The following is a 20679-nucleotide window of genomic DNA, read 5'->3' on the forward strand; positions in this document are numbered from 1 at the left end:
AAAGTGCTCAATTTTTTGGTTATTTAACGTTGAAATATTCGATTTGGAATTTGACGAATATAACCTATTTTTCATTTGCTACAATAATTGTGCATCTATTGGGTCCACAGAGCTCATATTTTATGTAGGTACACCATTTTTTTTCACTTTCTTATAAGCTATATAGTGTAGGAAACAAAGGTTGAACCTTGCAAAATGGACACAAGTCCGGTTTTATTTTTTTTCTTGTATATCAAGGGGTGCTTATTATAAGACTAACTTTTTCTGAAAAAATTTCGCCCCGGAACCTCCCTTTTCACCCCTTTGAAGGGGGTAATTTGTGGTTTTTGCGGAACGTAGCCCTTCTTGTAACTTTTACAAAAAATTTCTTTTATAGAAATATGAAGAGGACTATATTTTCTACGATTTATTTCCAACACCATCTCTCTATCATCCACCGTTTAGCGGGGGTGGCGCCCTAAAGTTGACAAGTTTTTAAAAAAGATGTTTTTAAAAAAAATATAGTTTTCCCTAACTGTAACGAAAATTAAGAAGAAATCCTGCGGCAATTATTCACAAATAATTGACTGATTTTTTGGTATAGGTTTTACTTAAGGATAGTTGCCCTTTTTTTAATTACAGGGTGTTACATTTTAAAAAACCTCTTTTTATACCATCTGAACCGTTTATGCTAGAGTAAAATGACTTTCAGCGATTACCCATGTACTGGTGCTATTTACAAATTTGTATAATGCACCCCCATTTTTTCCCCGGAACCACCCCAAAAAAAAGAAGAATTAATAAATAAATTGATTTTCTTGGAATCCTTCACACACAATGCCCTTTATTACTATGCTTCATACATCATTTTGTGGACGTTATTATTACCCATGCATGGACACCAAAAGCAATTTCCTAGTGCAACCCCTTAAGCAAAAAAAAAATAAATAAAATGGGGGGATGAAAATTTTTTTTTGTTTTTTGCTTTTTGATCCATATGGTCATATGCTTCATCAATAGTGCTTTTCAAAAATATATATGGTTATTGCAACATCTCTGCGAAAACCACCCCTATCCTTGAAAATGTACTGCAGAAACTACCCCTATCCCTTGGCGAGCATGTTTTTACGATTTTCTCATTACCTATGTATTATTTTTAAACAAAACTTATACAAGGTTAAAGACCACTATTTACTCTAAAAATTATGTTTTATTCATTTTTTCGTATAAGCAACGGTTACGGCACAGTGGCGCCGTAAACCTCATATATGCTTTGGCTGGCTCCAGTTTTTGTTTTTTTTCGTCATCTGTTCGTTCTATTGATAAAGTACTTATGCAAAATAAAACAACACAGTGTAACCTACAAATTATGACTTATGCACATTTTACATTCTTTGCTCCCCAAAGCCACAGTGGTGGCCCAAAATAAATTTTTGCATATTTTCGCCACCTACATGCATTTTATTGCATTAATGCTACCTTAACAGCACAATATTTACCCTTAGGTGGTCGCTACGCAGTGGCGGATCCAGGGAGGGGTGATGGTGGTGAACACCTCCCCCCCCTCTCAAACCAAGTCATATTATATTCAAAGATTATAAAAATATTCATTTATTTTTATAGAAATTTAACCAATTGGCACCCCCCTCTTAACGATGCTGGATCCGCCACTGTCGCTAAAGCATAAAAAGTCATTCTTATAAAAATAATATTAATATTATATAAGTATTTCTATAAAAATAAATTAATATTTTTATAGTCTTCAAATATAATATCACTTGGTTTGAGAGGGGTGGGGGTGATCGCCCCCATCACCCCTCCCTGGATCCGTCACTGCTTAGCGACCACTCAGGGGTGAATATTGTGCTATTAAGGTAGCATTAACGCAATAAAATGCGTGTAGGTGGCGAAAATATGAAAAAATTTATTTTGGGCCACCACTGTAGCTTTGGGGAGCAAAGAATGTAAAATGTGCATAGGTCATGATTTGTAGGTTACACTGTGTTGTTTTATTTTACATAAGTACTTTATCAATAAAACAAACAGATGACGAAAAAATAAACAAAAACTGGAGCCCGTCAAAGCATATATGAGGTTTACGGCGCCACTGTGACGTAACGGTTGCTTAAACGAAAAAAATGAATAGGACCTAATTTTTAGAGTAAATAGTGATCTTTAACCTTGTATAAGTTTTGTTTAAAAAAAATGAATAGGTAATGAGAAAATCGTAAAAATATGCTGGATAAGGTATAGGGGTAGTTTCTGCAGTATATTTTCAAGGATAGGGGTGGTTTGCGCAGGGATGTTGCAATAATTATATATATTTTTGAAAAGCACTATTGATGAAGCATACGCCCATATGGATCAAAAAGCAAAAAACAAAAAAAAAATTTTAACCCCCCATTTTATTTATTGTTTTTGGCTACAAGGGTTGCACTAGGAAATCGCGTTTAGTGTCCATGCATGGGTAATAATAACTTGCACAAAATGATATATGAAGCATATTAATGAAGGGCATTGTGTGTGAAGAATTCCAAGAAAATCACTTTATTTATTAATTCTTCTTCTTTTTTGGGTGGTTCCGGGGAAAAAATGGGGGTGCATTATACAAATTTGTAAATAACACCAGTACATGGGTAATCGCTGAAAGTCTTTTTACTCTAGCATAAACGGTTCAGATGGTATAAAAAGGGGTTTTTTAAAATGTAACACCCTGTAATTAAAAAAAGGGCAATTACCCTTAAGTGAAACCTATACGGAAAAATCAATCATATATTTGTGAATAATCTCCGTAGCATTTCTTTTTAATTTCCGTTACAGTTAGCGAAAAATATATTTTTTCTAAAAACATCTTCTTTTAAAACTTGTCAACTTTGGGGCGCCACCCTTGCTAAACGGTGGATGATAGAGAGATGCTGTCGGAAATATATCGTAGAAAATATAGTCCTCTTTATATTTCTATAAAAGAAATTTTTTGTAAAAGGTACAGGAAGGGCTACGTTCTGCAAAAACCATAAATTACCCCCTTTCTTCTTCTTAAGGTGCCTATCCGTTCCGGATGTTGGCGACCAGCATGGCTATCCTAACTTTGCTTGCTGCTATTCTGAATAGTCCGGTTGTCGATGTATTAAACCACTTTCTCAGGTTTTGAAGCCACGATATTCTTCTTCTCCCTGGTCCTCTCTTTCCAAATACCTTGCCTTGAAGAATGAGTTGCAACAAGCCATATCTCTGTTCATTCCTCATAACATGGCCAAGATATTCTAGTTTGCGCTCTTTGATTATGTTAATAATCTCGCATTCCTTGCCTATTCTACGTAGAACCTCAATATTAGTCACACGATCCACCCACGAAATTCTCAAAATGCGCCTGTAACACCACATCTCAAATGCCTCGAGTTTTCTCAAAGAAGCCTCGGAAAGTGTCCAGGCCTCTACTCCGTATAATAACGTAGAAAATACATAGCATCTGATGATAGAGATTTTGGTAGCAAGAGGTAAATCGTGGCTTCTGAAAAGAGACTTCATCATTATGAACGCTGATCTCGCTTTTCCTATGCGTTGTTTTATTTCACTTGAGTGGTCCCACTGGCTGTTTATGTTGGTACCAAGGTATGCGTAGCTGTCGACCCTGTCAATTAGTTGTTGGTTAACCAAAAGCTGTGTATTTAATATTTCGCGCTTACTGACTACCATATACTTTGTTTTTTTCGTATTGAGATCAAGTCCGTATTCTCTACTTATATCTGATATGCGCGACATTATTCTTTGCAAACCATCTAGACTGTCTGCAAAAACTACAGCGTCGTCGGCATATCTAATGTTGTTCAGACGCACTCCGTTGACTAATACGCCTTCCTGTAGTTCTCCCAGCGCTTGCTCGAAGATACATTCAGAGTATATATTAAACAGCACCGGGGACAGGATGCATCCTTGCCTCACTCCTCTATCTATGGAGACTGCCTCTGTTAATTGGTCTTCCACTTTAATATTGGCAGTTTGGTTGTAATACAAATTATATATGATTCTCAAGTCTCTATCATCTACTCCCGCTTCTTTCAAGATGTTTATGAGTTTATCATGTTTTACTCTATCAAACGCCTTTTTGTAGTCGATAAAACAAATATACACTTCACAGTCAACATCCCTGCATCTTTGCATAAGCACTTGGACAGCGAATAGAGCCTCTCGGGTGCCTAAGGCATCGCGGAATCCAAACTGCGTCCATGATATCTGTTGTTCGCATTTTTTATATATTCTGCCATGTATCACCTTCAGAAACGTTTTGAGTAAGTGGCTCATTAGGCTAATTGTTCTGTAGTCTTCACATGTTTTGGCATTTACTTTTTTGGGTAAAGTTACGAAGGTCGACTTTAACCAGCTTTGGGGTATTTTTCCAGTTACGTATATTTTGTTGAATACGGTTGTTATCCATTTTATTCCTTGTTCATCCATAAGTTTTAGGAATTCTACATAAAACTGGTCAGGCCCTACAGCTTTACCATCTTTAGTTGTTTTAATAGCTGACGTGACTTCTTCAATGGTAATCGGGGGTCCTGTTTGGCATTCAATGTCTTCAATGGTATTCTGCCTTTCATCTGCAAAAGTTACTTCCACATATTTCTTCCACGTGTCTTCCGGGGCGAAATTTTTTCAGAAAAAGTTAGTCTTATAATAAGCACCCCTTGATATGCCAGAAAAAAAATAAAACCGGACTTGTGTCCATTTTGCAAGGTTCAACCTCTGTTTCCTACACTAATATTATTATCTAAGAATAGTTTCTTCGATAAAATACTTATAGTTTAAGTTATTTGCGAAAAATCGTATAAAAACGTGTTTTTTTTTGTTAAAAAATGAACATATTCACTCGCAAATAACTCTAAAAGTTTTTATTGACTATGTGAAAAATCTCTATACAACAAAAGTTGCTTAGAATTAGTCGGTTTATTCACTTCCGGACTTATTTTAAACGAATATTTCTTCATATCCGCTGAAACTCATCCCCAGGCAGGACAAATGCACGCATCCGTAAATATCACTTTTTTTCTTTGACATGTTAGCTATGTGTACGTATGTGTATGCCAAATTTAAATTTTACAATCAATTTTCGTGCTCAATAAAAAAAATAAAAATATAGGTAAAAGTTCTGGATTTGGATTTATAATAGTCTTTATTTGTTAAGAAGTAACCTCGACACCGACCTTAAGGTACAAGAGGACGGCTTAAGTAAGTAAGTATCGACTGGTGTCGATATAATTCCGTCCGACCCTGGTTTGTGGCCCGAAAGAATCACCAATGAGATAGCAGGAATATTGGTTAAACGTGGTCCGCCCTTGATTGACACTAATTGTAGCTTTCCTAATAATAAAGACAAGAGAAAGTTTTCATGCGATTACTTTGTAAGAAATCTAGCAAATAGAGAAAAAGTCGATAGAACTTGGCTTATTTACTCTATTTCTAAAGATTCTGTATTTTGTTTCTGTTGTTTTCTGTAAGTTGTTTTCTAAAACTCGTAACACTTTTTGTGATGCAAATGGATTATCGGATTGGCAACACTTGTCTTTGCTAATGAGACACGAAACGTCAATTTTACACAACAGTTACATGAACACTTGGGTAAATTTAAAAAAAAAATGGAGACATCTATTACTGTTAATGCTCATCACCTGCGGATTTTAGAAATGGAAACAAATATTGGCCCGACGTGTTGGAAAGAATTATTGCGATTGTTAAGTATTTATCTACACAATGCCTAGCATTTCAAGGTTCTTCTAAATTACTTTTTGAACATGACAATGGAAATTTTCGAAATGGACAAGCTGTTGAGATGATTGCCTCTTTTGATTCAGTTATGAGACAGCACGGTAGCCGTGTGTGTAACTCCCAAAAACAATCTGTTAAAATGACTCATTATTTAGACATGCAAATACAGAATGAAATAATTGAATTATTGTCGTCTAAAGTAATAAATAATATTTTAGAAATGGTTCGCAATTCAAAATATTTTTCAATAATATTAGATTGTACACCAGACACTAGTCATACTGAGCAAATTAATCTAGTTCTGAGGTATGTGGTCCTTAACACCACTTCAAAAAAGGTTGAAGTTAAGGAAAGCTTTATTGCGTTTAATCCAATACTAGACTCTACCGGGGAAGGGATATATACATTTGTGACTGAAATTTTGAAAACATTAAATTTAGATATAAAATATATTACGGGACAAGGTTATGATAATGGGGCAAACATGAAAGGAAAGCATATTGGGCTTCAAAAACGCATTCTTGATGAGAATCCGAGAGCACTTTTTGTACCTTGTGCTGCTCATACTTTGAACCTAACAGTAAACGACGCTTCTAAGGTGTGAGATGCTACAATACATTTTTTTAATCTTGTGCAAGAGCTATATAATTTTTTTTCGTCATCCACAAAAAGGTGGGATGTTCTGAGAAAAAATGTTCCTGGGTTAAGTTTAATGATGATCCTTCAGGTTGTGACCTGAAGTTGTATACCTATATAAAAATTGAAATTTAAATGTACAATTACAATTTATTTTCTTAAATTCAACCTTTCTGTTACTAATTAGTACAACTATAATCATATATTTATGTTTTTATAATTTTTATAATTAGTTGTTCTCAATATATAGGGCGGATCGCGTCGCCCCCATGATTTGCCGCCGAGTGCTTCGCACACCTTGCACCCCCGGGTCGGAACGGAACTGGCCTGACCCTATACATCGCACTAACTATGGATTTAACAACTTCATATCAGTATGATAACATAAATTTCTTTGCAACCTTCGACTCATTCCTACCTCAGGTTTTGTCTACTCTTGTCTTGAGTAATATTATATTATGTCGATAACTTCTTGTATTGTAACCAGAGATGTAGATACTGGTATGAATTTATAGTTTAACATTAATTGTAAGTGGGCTTGCCCAATGATAAATAAATAAATAAATAAATAAATATATATATATAAATAAATATATATAAATATATATATAAATATGTATATATATATATATATATATATATATATATATATATATATATATATATATATATATATATATATATATATATATATAAAAATGTATATAAAATATGTAAACTTTCTAGTTTTGAAATATTATTTAATATTTTATAAACAACGTGTCTCTAACCCATTAGATAAAAGTAAATGCTTTAAAATGGGTGTGAAACAGAATTTATTTGAATTTACTTTGTTATGATTTTATTCTATTTGTTTCATTTTGTTGATATTTTAGTTTAGTCTACAAATAAATATTATCACTTCTAAAGTTCAGTTTTTTGCTTTATTTCAAGCACCTACCTACCTACCTACCTTCAATAAAATAAATAAAAAAATATGATCCAAAATGCCGTAAGGGGCGCCAAAATCCTTTTTTGCACACAGGCGTCAATAGCCCTTACGGGGGCCCTGTTTGTGACCCTGTCTCTTAGATTCAGTCCACTAACAATATTGTGGTTTAAACGAAAGAAATAATAATGTCAATATTGTCTCGATGAATTTAGAAAGAAATCCTGAAAAATGTAGGTATGGTTATTGACATAGCTGCAGCCACTATGTATAGTCCAGCCACTTACGGACTTTACAGTAAAATATTGCAAAACCTCCGAATGTTAAAAATCCGCTTGGTTTGACAAGAAAATTAGCATTCACATAGCTGCATAACAAAGAAAAAAGTGATATTATGCCAATGTGTACTTGTGTCCTGGGGTTAAGTACCCCTTTCTCGGCGGTGAAAAAATATACAAAAAAATAGTAAATCCTTTATAAAAGGCTATATATTTAAAATCCCTAAAAAGGGCCACATCACAATCACATAATTAGTTTTCGACTGGTTTACCAGTCATCATCAGTGCTTACGTGAAGTTTACATGCTAACCACCAAGATATAGTTTAAACAAAAATCTAAATTTAAACCACTATATCTTATTGGTTAGCATGTAAACTCCACGTAAGCACTGGTGATGACTGGGAAACCAGTCGAAAACTAGTTAGGTATGTGATTGTGATGTAGCCCTTTTTAGGGACTTTAAATATATACATTTTATAAAGGATTTACTATTTTTTGTATTACATGGTATACAGCCAACTACAGGAAAATTTTTTCCTTGTGGATTTTTAAAAACTATACGTTCAAAATAAGTCCGCAAACGCATAAACTGAATAATTCTATGTATTTTTTATTCAATAGAGTTTTTTCAAAAAGTCAATACTTTTCGAGTTATTTGCCAGTGAATAAATTTTATAAGTAATTTTCGGTAAATAGTTCACCCTTCAAAACCCCTTAATTCCAATTTTCATTATCCAATTACCTTTAGTTCTCTAGATATTTCTAATTAGCCCTTTATCTGCCTCAGCCTGTATTTCCCATGGTATAAATACAAGCCACTTCCCCTGAATTGTATAAATAAAAAACAATATATTTTTTGATATTATTAATACTACAATAAGTAAGAACTGTTAAATATTTCTAGAACTATAACAACCACTAGTTAACAAATAAATTCACTGTCTTTGCAGATGAAAAGGAAAAGCAGCTCCAGAAAACGAAAAACTATTATAAACTAATCTATGAAAACAAAGAAGTAACGAGAGTGTATATGAGCCTTCAAGGGGTAATGTATTTATTACAACCTGATATCGAAAACCTACTTCAAGTAAGTACTTCAAAGTATTAAATTAATGCAACTAAATATACAGGGTGTTTCATTAATAATTGTCCATATAGTAACTGGAGAAACCTTAGCACAAAATACGAAGATTTAACCTAAAACACTGAAATAAAATGTGGTTCCTTACTGAGATACAGGGTGTTTTATCTAAAAATTTAAAAATTATTTTTGCTCAGCATTTTAAATCTATTTGACGTATCATTTTCATAATAGGCAGGAAGTATAGGTATTGTACAAACTACTAAATTGTGTTAAGCAAACGTTTCTGTCTACTATCAGAGGCGTACGATGGGGAAAGTGAATATTTGACCCTTTCCAAATTCTACGCCACTGGCGGAATTGCTATTTTAGTTCAATTTTTGGATTCTCCAATACTATCTATAAAAATAATATACTCTTCATGCGTAACGATAAACTCATTAGTTTTCGAGATCTTTGAAGTTAAAAATGAAACGACACTGTTATTTTGATTAATGTATTGTGTATCACAAATATCTCGAAAACTAATCATTTTATAGTTAAGAATGGAGAGTATATTATTTACATAAAAAGTATTGAAAAATAAAAAAAAATACACTAAAATAGCAATTTCGTCAGTGGCGTAGGATTTGGGAAGGGTCAACCTGCCACTATCCCCTGCCGTACGCCTCTGGTAGTGGCTAGAAACGTTTATTTATCTTAATTTAGTAGGGTGTACAGTACCTACACCTTCTGCCAAGTATGATAAGGATACGCCAAATAGTTTTAAAGTACTGGGTACAAATAATTTTTAAATTTTAATCATATGAATCATACCATAAATTAATCAAAATAACTGTGGCGTTTCATATTTAACTTCAAATATCTCGAAAACTAATGACTTTATCGTTACCAATAGTAATTCCTCCAGGGGTGTAGAATTTGAGAATGGTCAACCATTTACTATCCCCTGCCGTACGCCTCTGGTAGTAGCTAGAAACTTTTGTTTATCATAATTTAGTAGGGTGTATACTAGTCGCACTTTTTGCTAAGTATGAAAAGGATAAGTCGAATGGTTTAAAATGCTGAGCAAAAATAATTTTTAAATTTTTAGATAAAACACCCTGTAACTCAGTAAGGAACCACATTTTATTTAAGTATTTTAGGTTAAATCTTCGTATTTTGTGCTAAGGTTTCTCCAGTTACTATATGGACAATTATTAATGAAACACCCTGTATTATTATAGTAATATTTTGTTACTTTATGCAGTCCGATTAGTACTTAGCCTCCAAAATAATAACAAAAGTTTTGAAAAAATCGCGAATTATTTTTAAATCTTGTCCCCTTTTAGCTTGATACACTTGACCCAGCGATGCTCCTCTTTCTTGATTTTTTCGAGGTCTGCAAATTAGGCTTCCATGGCGGCGATGAACTCCTCATCCGAAGTAAATTTCTACTAGTCCTGTCACCAGGGAGGGTACAACGGCCTCCTTAATTCAGATGGACTAACCCAAGTTTTTTTATGTATCTTGACCCGTAGAACCCGAATTTTTTGGATAACAGTTGATCCGGATGTCGATAAAATTGTTATAAATAAAGAACTTGAGGAATCACATAACAGCGATTTTTCGTAAAAACAAAACTTTTTTGAAGTTATACTTCTTTACGCGCGATATGAGGGTGAATTTTTATATGTTAAAACCTACGATCCCGGCGCATGCGCATCATAACTTTGTTCTGATTGGATGTTCAAATGACATGTCAAAAATTATCCAATATGGCAGCTGTAGCGCAGCTGTGGTTTGGACGGTTGACGGTTTGGTTATGTATGGTTGTTGCATTTAAAAATTTGTGGGAAGAGAAACAACAAAGGTTAGTTGTTAATAGTTATACTGCCTTTTTAAATAGTTTTCATATTATATTTTTGAAGTTATACTTCAAAATGTTTTAATTTATGTATGTATCAGTCCAGAAAATGTGTGGAAAGAATATATTAGTGTTTTTAAATATATTTTTCTACAAACGTGTTAAAAATGCAATTTTTAGGACTCCATAGGAGCGTTAAAAATGCTACTTTAAGGCACTAGTGCTTTAAAACTTTTAAGGCACTGCAGTTAATAGTGAATTGTCTAATTGTGAAACGTCAAAATATTTATATTTCATTTATTAACATTAATATTAATAATACAACTTGCGCAATTTGAAAAAGGTGGTTTAAAAAGTTTTTTATTATAATTTTGTGTCTTTGAATTTGTCTTCCTTGGGCGTAAAATAATAAAACATCTATTTTTATATTTCACTTGTCACCGTGATGTATAATTATGTATATCTGAAAGGTAAGTAGCATGCGGCTTGATGGCCTTGTTGGTAGAGCATTGGACCAGAGATAAAAAAATCGCGAGATTGCGGGTTCAAATCCCGGACAATTCATATTTTTTCTTTTTTTTTTTTCTAAATATTTGGCATTGTTAAGTTTTGGTTTATTTTTGGTAATTATTGTTAATTTTTTGTATTGTAACTGTTAAGTAGGTATATTTATTTCGTTGAAATTATATTATAATAGAAGTATATCTTCTTACGTGCGTACAAAGTACACACACATTCTTTTTTCTATGTTTGGGGTCATTCTAAGCAAAAAATGTTTTTACAAGTTTTTTCGTAGGATGCATAGTTTTCGACATAAACGCGGTTAAACTTTCAAAAAATCGAAAAATTGCAATTTTTGAACCCGAATAACTTTTGATTAAAAAATAAAATAGCAATTCTGCCTACCGCATTTGAAAGTTCAAGTCAAATTCTATCGGGTTTGATTATTTTCATTGCTAAAAATTAATTTTTGAACTTATACTTCTTTACGCGCGATATGAGGGTGAATTTTAATAGGATTAAAACCATTGATCCCGGCGCCGTCGCATTAGAACTTTGTTCTGATTGGATATTTAAATGACATGACAAAAATTATCCAATATGGCAGCTGTGGCACAGCTGTGGGACTGTGGTTTGGTTATGTATGGTTGTTGCGTTTTAAAATTTGTAGGAAGAGAAACAACAAGCAAAAGTTATTGGTTATACTGCCTGTTTAAATAGTTTTCATATTATATTTTTGGACTTATTAACATAGAAGAGATGATTGTTGCATGCCAATGTGAAAGCCCATCAAACTGTGACTAGTACGAGTGCCGCAAAATTACTGATAAAAACCTATTAGCTCAAAGGCGTAGAGAACTGTGGATAACAACAATCAACCGGGACGATCTACGATCTCGCTTATTCAACGCTAAAGAATCTTAGCCTGGTAAGTGTTTTAAAAATAGTTGATCAAATTTTGTTATGATATTTGAACATAGCCACTCTGCAAGATGCAAGTGATTGCGAAATTTATTAGTCGTTATACGGGCTCTGATTGGGTGTTGAAATGATCTGTCAATAATAAATAATTGTTCAATATGAAGGTAAACAAATGTATAATATATTAGTTTTATTGTTGTGAGGACAGAAACAAAAAGTTTATAATTGTAGTAATTTTTAAATAGTTTTTAAAGCAACAGGTACGTAATAATTGTAAATGTATCATAGGTACCTACCTATTTGAACCTACCAAAATACATAGTATGTAATACTTTTATTTACATAATTTGATCACCATCAAAATTTCTATCAATATTCACCTAATATATTGTTTTCTTACTCTATGTTTTGTTGTATTTTTTCAATTCTAAATCATTTCAATTCAAAATCAAAATAATTTGATTTACATAATTCAAAAATGTCAAAAGTTTAATCCATTTAGTTAGTCGATCTTCGCACATAATGACACACTGTCTCCGTGGCGAAGCGTTTAATGCGAGTGAACCCCAATACAACGCCAATACCAGCCGCGCTGGTAAGTTGGTTCGGATCCCAATAGTAACTTTTATTTTTTTATTTTTTTTTGTACATTTTATGATTGTAAGTATATTTATTATATAATTTTATTTTCAGAAAATACGTATTTAGTTAAAACATTTTCCGACACTTAAAGTTCAGAAATCATTTGTGGCATTTTTAATGTGTTTGTGTGTGTTTTAATCTTTTATTATTTTAATTTTTGGCACTGTTTTAATAAAAATGTTTGAGAAGTAGTAAGTATAAATTAGTTTAATATTTAAATAAAATATAAATAAAAAGTATATTAATTTCGTTTATAATCATATAATCATATAATAGAAGTATAACTTCTTAAGTGCGTACAAAGTACACACACATTCTTTTTTTTATTGTTAAACAAAGCTATAAACTTTTAGTGCCTTTCAATGCATTTCTAATTTAAAATCGAACGAGTAGGCGCGCATACAGACAATTTCTACGTAGATTACGTACATTAAAACGCATGCATTGGGCACGGGAAACACTATGTGTTTATAGCTTTGTTTAACATTAAAAAAATTAATTTTTATCAATGCAAATAATTAAAACCGATAGAATTTGACTTGAACTTTCAATTGCAGTAAGCAGAATTGCTACTTTATTTTTTAATCAAAAGTTATTCGGGTTCAAAAATTGAAATTTTTCGATTTTGGCAATTTTAGCTCGAAAACTATGCATTCTACAAAAAAACTTGTAAGAATATTTTTTGCTTATAATCACCCAAAAAATACAAAATTGTTTTGTTTTGCGAGAAATCGCTGTTATGTAATTCCTCAAGTTCTTTGTTTATAACAATCTTATCGACATCCGGATCAACTGTTACCCAAAAAATTCGTAGATATTCTACGGGTCAAAATACATAAAAAAACTTGGGTAAGTCCATCTGAATTATGGAGGTCGTTATACCCCCCTCGCGACAGGACTATACCCAACGAGTGAATTTTTTAAGTTTGGAAGCAAAAAGAAGTCGTATAGGACCAAATTTGGAGAATATGGTAGATGAGACAACAGTTCGTAGCCCAAATCGGCCAGTCTGGCCATAGCGATGGCGGAGGTGTGAGCCGGTCCGTCGTTATGATGGTAGAGCACTTTTTCGTCCCAAATTGGGGTTGTTTTATCTGCAAGTCGGCATAGAATCCACCCAATAATGCAGCATAGTAAAGCTCTATGACCGTTTTGCTCTTTTGAGCAAATGAAGGTTTGTTTTGACATCAATGTAGCGACCGCAATCGCGACCTACTCCGCGTATGTATCTTCGGCATGTTCGTACCCTATGGGCACAAACGAACAGCGAGAGAGACAGCGTTACCATGCGCAATAGCATACCGAGTTATCTCAGAAACCGCAAAGAACACTGAAAGGAAGGTATCTTCGGTATGTTCTGCCCGTCGTCGATGTAAACCTCGACCGCAATCGAGACCTACACCGCGCTCATCCATGTACCTTCGGCATGTTTGTACCCTAATGCGCAAAATTTCATGTAGGATATGACCTATGCGACGTTTTGAGATAACTACTGTCGCAGCTATTTCACGAACCTTCAGTCGATGGTTTGCCAATAGGCCATCGTGAATTTTTTTCAGGTTATTCTTCGTGGTATCCGTTTTCGAGGCACCTGGTCTTCTTCTTCTTGCAGTACCGTCTCCTATCGGAGGTTGGCTACCATCACAGCAATCTTAACTCTGTTGGCTGCAGCTCTGAACAATTGTATTGAACTGCACCCGTACCACTCCCTTAAATTTCTCAATCAGGAAATCTTCCTACGTCCCACATTTCTCTTTCCCGAGATTTTTCCTTGGATTATGAGCTTTAGCAGGAAGTACTACTTGTCCCCCTCATTATGTGGCCTGTAGCACTCTGCGTGACTTATAAAATCCGACATGAGATCACATTGAAATTCGATAGACCAATTTTCGTCGGTCCTCCTCGGAGTAGAAGAGTCACCGTATACAGAATTCAAGCGCTCTCGGATTTCACTGTGTTGTTTCCCTTCAAGAATCGAACTACAGGCAGATATTGCTCTATTTTCATTTTTCTAAAATTTACAGACACGCCCGCTTTCATACACAGTCAAAACAAAACTACGAGTGTGATTCGGGTGAGATTTCGACATAGCCCGTCTACAAGAATGTATTACATATACGATAGTAGATTTCCCTTGCAATAGTGGCGCCCTTTGGCGGGAGGCTAAGTACTTATCGGAGCATCCACGTACATGTAATTACTTCTCTTATTTCTAGAAATATTTGGAGTATAAGTATTTATGGGCAGAAGATAGAGATCAGCAGATACAAGAATATTGTAATGAAAATCCACTTATTGTTGAGATTTCCGAAAAATTCAAGGAATACGATGCCAGAGCGGATGCTATTAAACAGCTTCCTGAAAAGCACGACATAGGTGCCTTACAAGTTTTAATGGGTAGGTACAAATATATATAATGATATAATTCAAAACACGATGTAGTTAGACCAATACATAGTAAAATTACCACGGCACTAATCGTTTCAGCTCCCTGGCTCAGTCCACAGGGGGACGCTTTAGCCCCTGTATAGTAAATTTATTTGAACTCTGTTATTTTACCAACAATTCATCGGGAAAAAAATCCACATTCCTCAGGACAATAAATAATTATTACACTTTTATAAAAAAGAACTTTTTTTAATAAAAAGTTTTCATTATTTATAGGACCCAATATAAAATTATAGACTATAGAGTGAAGACTACAGAACAATTAGCCTAATGAGCCACTTACTCAAAACGTTTCTGAAGGTGATACATGGCAGAATATATAAAAAATGCGAACAACAGATATCATGGACGCAGTTTGGATTCCGCGATGCCTTAGGCACCCGAGAGGCTCTATTCGCTGTCCAAGTGCTTATGCAAAGATGCAGGGATGTTGACTGTGAAGTGTATATTTGTTTTATCGACTACAAAAAGGCGTTTGATAGAGTAAAACATGATAAACTCATAAACATCTTGAAAGAAGCGGGAGTAGATGATAGAGACTTGAGAATCATATATAATTTGTATTACAACCAAACTGCCAATATTAAAGTGGAAGACCAATTAACAGAGGCAGTCTCCATAGATAGAGGAGTGAGGCAAGGATGCATCCTGTCCCCGGTGCTGTTTAATATATACTCTGAATGTATCTTCGAGCAAGCGCTGGGAGAACTACAGGAAGGCGTATTAGTCAACGGAGTGCGTCTGAACAACATTAGATATGCCGACGACGCTGTAGTTTTTGCAGACAGTCTAGATGGTTTGCAAAGAATAATGTCGCGCATATCAGATATAAGTAGAGAATACGGACTTGATCTCAATACGAAAAAAACAAAGTATATGGTAGTCAGTAAGCGCGAAATATTAAATACACAGCTTTTGGTTAACCAACAACTAATTGACAGGGTCGACAGCTACGCATACCTTGGTACCAACATAAACAGCCAGTGGGACCACTCAAGTGAAATAAAACAACGCATAGGAAAAGCGAGATCAGCGTTCATAATGATGAAGTCTCTTTTCAGAAGCCACGATTTACCTCTTGCTACCAAAATCTCTATCATCAGATGCTATGTATTTTCTACGTTATTATACGGAGTAGAGGCCTGGACACTTTCCGAGGCTTCTTTGAGAAAACTCGAGGCATTTGAGATGTGGTGTTACAGGCGCATTTTGAGAATTTCGTGGGTGGATCGTGTGACTAATATTGAGGTTCTACGTAGAATAGGCAAGGAATGCGAGATTATTAACATAATCAAAGAGCGCAAACTAGAATATCTTGGCCATGTTATGAGGAATGAACAGAGATATGGCTTGTTGCAACTCATTCTTCAAGGCAAGGTATTTGGAAAGAGAGGACCAGGGAGAAGAAGAATATCTTGGCTTCAAAACCTGAGAAAGTGGTTTAATACATCGACAACCGGACTATTCAGAATAGCAGCAAGCAAAGTTAGGATAGCCATGCTGGTCGCCAACATCCGGAACGGATAGGCACCTTAAGAAGAAGAAGAAGATATAAATCAAAGAAAATATTTAAAATGGTTTATATAACATTTATATACAGTGCATTCGTAAAGATTTGAAAACGGTCTATTATCTCATGACTTAATTATATTTCAATCTGAAAATTATGTAGACTGGGGGATAAAAAAATTGAACGTATTACATGAGCGCCGAAAGACGTATGTGGCGCCCTCTGGGTAATATAATATAAAGGATGAGTGGGGAGGAACGCACCAAACTTTAAGACTATATTTACGTCATCACGCCCAGATGGATGACGTTACTAGTATGACATATATGCCAAAATATCAGATTTAAAAAATAAAAATCGGCCTGTTTTGAAATTTTTCCTTAAAGTCGCCGGTTTACGAAATAACGAATTTATTCCTTTCATTAGCACCATACTGTATAATAATTATTACATGTACTTGCGCTAGCCAATTTTTTTTTGTGACACGGTGACAGAAAAATTCAGCGTGTTTTATATGTTCGTCCATGGGTAATCTTTCATTTTTCCTACTATACCTATCTACTATGTGGAAATAGCTATTTGTATAACAAGGGAGGAAAGTGCTACTTTTCCTCCCGAGAATGAAGTTTACTAGTAAGCTCTTCTTTATAGTAAGCTAGTACTTTACTGAAGTACACTTTACTCCCATGTTATACATATATGATTTTTCCACCTTCTTCAAATATCAAGTAATTTTTTAATTTTTAAATAATTTATTTTTGTAACTAACTGACAACATTTATTAGAGCACTAAAACTAACAAGTAGGTACAGTATAGCTGTCAACTGTCAAATGTAAGTCAAATTATTAATGTAAAAATATTGTTAACCAAAATAACAATTTACTGTTTTTACCATTCTGCAAAATACAGGGTGCTCTATAAATAAACGTTAAAATGTATAGATACTCACGTAATAGATAATAGAATATTGTATAGGGCGTCAATAAGTTATTTCATCACTGACATACCATGACGTCACTTTTATTTTTTCTCCATAGGGAGGAAACGTACGACTTTGCTCCCTACAATCAGGTCAGGAAAAGTATACTTTCGGTAAATTTAGGTGGAAAAATATTTATTTAGGATTATCGGAGATAATTTCAATATATAATTGTTTAATTTATTTATTGTTTAATTTATTAATACCTATACATATTTTGATTTCTTCAGATCAATACAAAATGGCTCTCCTGGTTGAATCCGAAGCATGGAAGCATACCCTGGGCAAAAAGTTATGTGACAATTACAGAGAGAAGTTAAATGCAATGGTTGACTTTATTAAAGCCCAAGAAAAAATATTAAATAAACCCATTAATGATTTAGATGATTGCAGGTAAAACTAAATGATATTTTATTTTATATAATGTATAGTCCAGGGTTTTTTAAACTTACATATTTGTAATCTGATGACGTTTTAATTTTGCCATTTCTTTCCGACGTCCTTAAACACAACCTCCAAATATACTAAACAATTTATTGATTTATTTATTTATTTATTTATTTGTTTATTTATTTATTTATTTATTTATTTATTTATTTATTTATTTATTTATTTATTTATTTATTTATTTATTTATTTATTTATTTATTTATTTATTTATTTATTTATTTATTTATTTATTTATTTATTTATTTATTTATTTATTTATTTATTTATTTATTTATTCATTTATTTATTTACTTATTAATTTATTTTTTTTTATTTTAATTGCATCCATCTCCTTTTCAGAATTGCTATGGCCTGTCTCGAAGTGATACGACAGAACTTTATCGAAATGGATATGGATCTAGGACTTATCGAAGAAGCATTCGCTACATTTAACAGATTTCACATATATGTATCTAAGGAGGATACAGAGCGAGTTGAATCTTTGAGATTTAATTTTCAAAATATGATCAACCATGTAAGTCATTATTTTTTTATTAACCCGGCACCTGCCACGTGGCTTTGCAAGGCGCCAACTGCCACGTGGGGAGCTCACAGCACCCCTTAAAAATTTTCTGTGATCTACTTGTTTAAAAAACAAAATAATATGTTGAGTACCACAAGAATATAAATAAACATGTTTTATTAACTTATTAGCCACTAATATGTTATACAAGTTAAAAAATAAAATGAAAAAGGTGTTATAAGCAAATTAGCAAGTACCAAGCCATAATAAATGAAGTCAAGTAAAATATCTAAAAAAATTAAGGTTTAGTGAGTATAGAGTCTATATTAATAATTTAAATCAGTTATTTCAATAAAAAATGTAAATTTGACCTGTTTATCAAAAATACAAAAAAAATTTAAAAGTTAAAGTGCCAGATAATGACACCCCAATTCGACTTTAGAGCTATAAGTTCAGAATGACACTAAATAACCACTTCAAACACTAACAAATATATGCTATATAATATTATAGAAAGCTACTATGACGCACAGCTCGGTTACCAAACTTGAAATACCAAATATTTGATAAAAATGTGTTATGGGGTGCTGGTAGCACCCCACGTGGCAGGTGCCGGGTTAATAATTTTTCACACTAATTTGTCCCTTTTAGTCCAAAACAGTCCAAGAAGACATCTGTAACGTCCAAGGGCCATTATTAGAAGAACTGACCGCCGGTGTTGCCAAATTTAGAGTCGAAGTCGAACAATTTGATATCGATTTCGAAGAGAGAGGTCCAATGATACCAGGATTGGCGGCTAGGGAGGCCAGTGATCGAGTGTTAGCCTTCCAGGATCGCTTCGATGAACTATGGAGGAAATTCGAAATGTACAGCAGTGGCGAGAGGCTTTTCGGATTAGAAGTTAACGATTACCCGATTCTTCATAAGAGGAAGAAGGAATTTAACTTACTCAATAAGTTGTACGGATTATATTTGGCGGTTAATCATAGTATTGATGGGTACTTTGATATTCCTTGGAGTGATGTAGACATCGAAGTAATTTTTGCTGAATTACAAGATTTTCAAAATAGGTAATACTTGCTAAATGCTAAATTGTTTGTAAATGTGAGTCTATTTTTAATAGGTATAAATAGAAAAGAAAAGACTTACGTCCAGTTTCCAATTCGTCTAATTTCGTCCAGTTTCGGGGTCTACTACTTCCCTCGTAGAGACCCGATTATTATTATTAAACAAATAAAAAATAAATTTAAATTTACAATTGTTGAAGGTTTTTGGTCTTCTTCTTATAAGCCTTATACAGGGTGAGTCATGAGGAACTGTACATACTCCTACCTCGTATAGAGGCTCCTATCTTCTTCTTCTTCATGTACCATTTCCTTTCAGCACGTTGGTTACCATCATAGCTATCTTAATTTTATTCACTGCCACCCTGAATAGCATGCTTAGATCAACACCATACCAATCTCGCAAGTTCTTCAACCATGAGGTTCTTCTTCGTCCTGGACTGCGTTTGCCTGCTATTTTTCCTTGAATAATATTTTGTAGCAACCTATATTTGGGACCTCTCATTACATGTCCGAAGTACTCCAGCTTTTTCTGCTTGATGCTTTTTATGATCTCAGTAGTCTTGCTGAGACGTTCTAGTATTGTGGAGTTTCGAATCTTCTCCACCCAGGAAACTTTTAAAATTCTTCTCTAGCACCACATTTCGAAAGCCTCAAGGCGATTTAGATCGATTTTATTTACAGTCCAGGACTCGACACCATAAAGTAAGACCGAGAACACATAGCAGCGAAGTAGGCGGATTCTCAATGCCAATTTTAGGTCTCTGTTACATAACACCTTGGACATCCTTCTAAAAGCGGCTCTAGCCTGCTCTATCCTAGATCTAATTTCGCAGTGACTTTCTGCGTTACAATTTAGTTGCTGTCCAAGGTACACGATTTTATCAACTTGCTCAAGTTTGGTATTATTTACATAATAGGCTCCTATGGGAAATAACAAATGATTATTAAAAAGTGTCTGCTCCCCTTGTTTAATAATATACAGGGCGAGTTTCGCAATTTGGCAGAAATTTATATTCGTCATAATTTTAGATCGGTCAGATCGATCTGTCTCTTATTCTTGTCAATCGTTGCACTATTACCACCTAATCAACTGATTTATTCAAACTAGAAAAAAATCAGGTTCGGTTTTAAAAAATTAGGTCGTT

General features: G+C 33.8%; 1 protein-coding gene across 1 annotated transcript in view; it reads left to right on the forward strand.

Moving 5' to 3' along the window:
- Positions 1-20679, forward strand: part of LOC126889868 (dynein axonemal heavy chain 8) — a 424246-nt gene that overhangs the window by 120733 nt on the left and 282834 nt on the right. The window contains exons 17-21 of the mRNA XM_050658553.1: positions 8537-8673; positions 14794-14974; positions 17746-17908; positions 18305-18479; positions 19119-19537. Coding sequence (XP_050514510.1) covers positions 8537-8673; positions 14794-14974; positions 17746-17908; positions 18305-18479; positions 19119-19537 — 1075 coding nt within the window. The remainder of the gene's footprint in view (positions 1-8536; positions 8674-14793; positions 14975-17745; positions 17909-18304; positions 18480-19118; positions 19538-20679) is intronic.

Source organism: Diabrotica virgifera, chromosome 8 (assembly GCF_917563875.1).
Source record: "Diabrotica virgifera virgifera chromosome 8, PGI_DIABVI_V3a".
NCBI lineage: Eukaryota > Metazoa > Arthropoda > Insecta > Coleoptera > Chrysomelidae > Diabrotica > Diabrotica virgifera.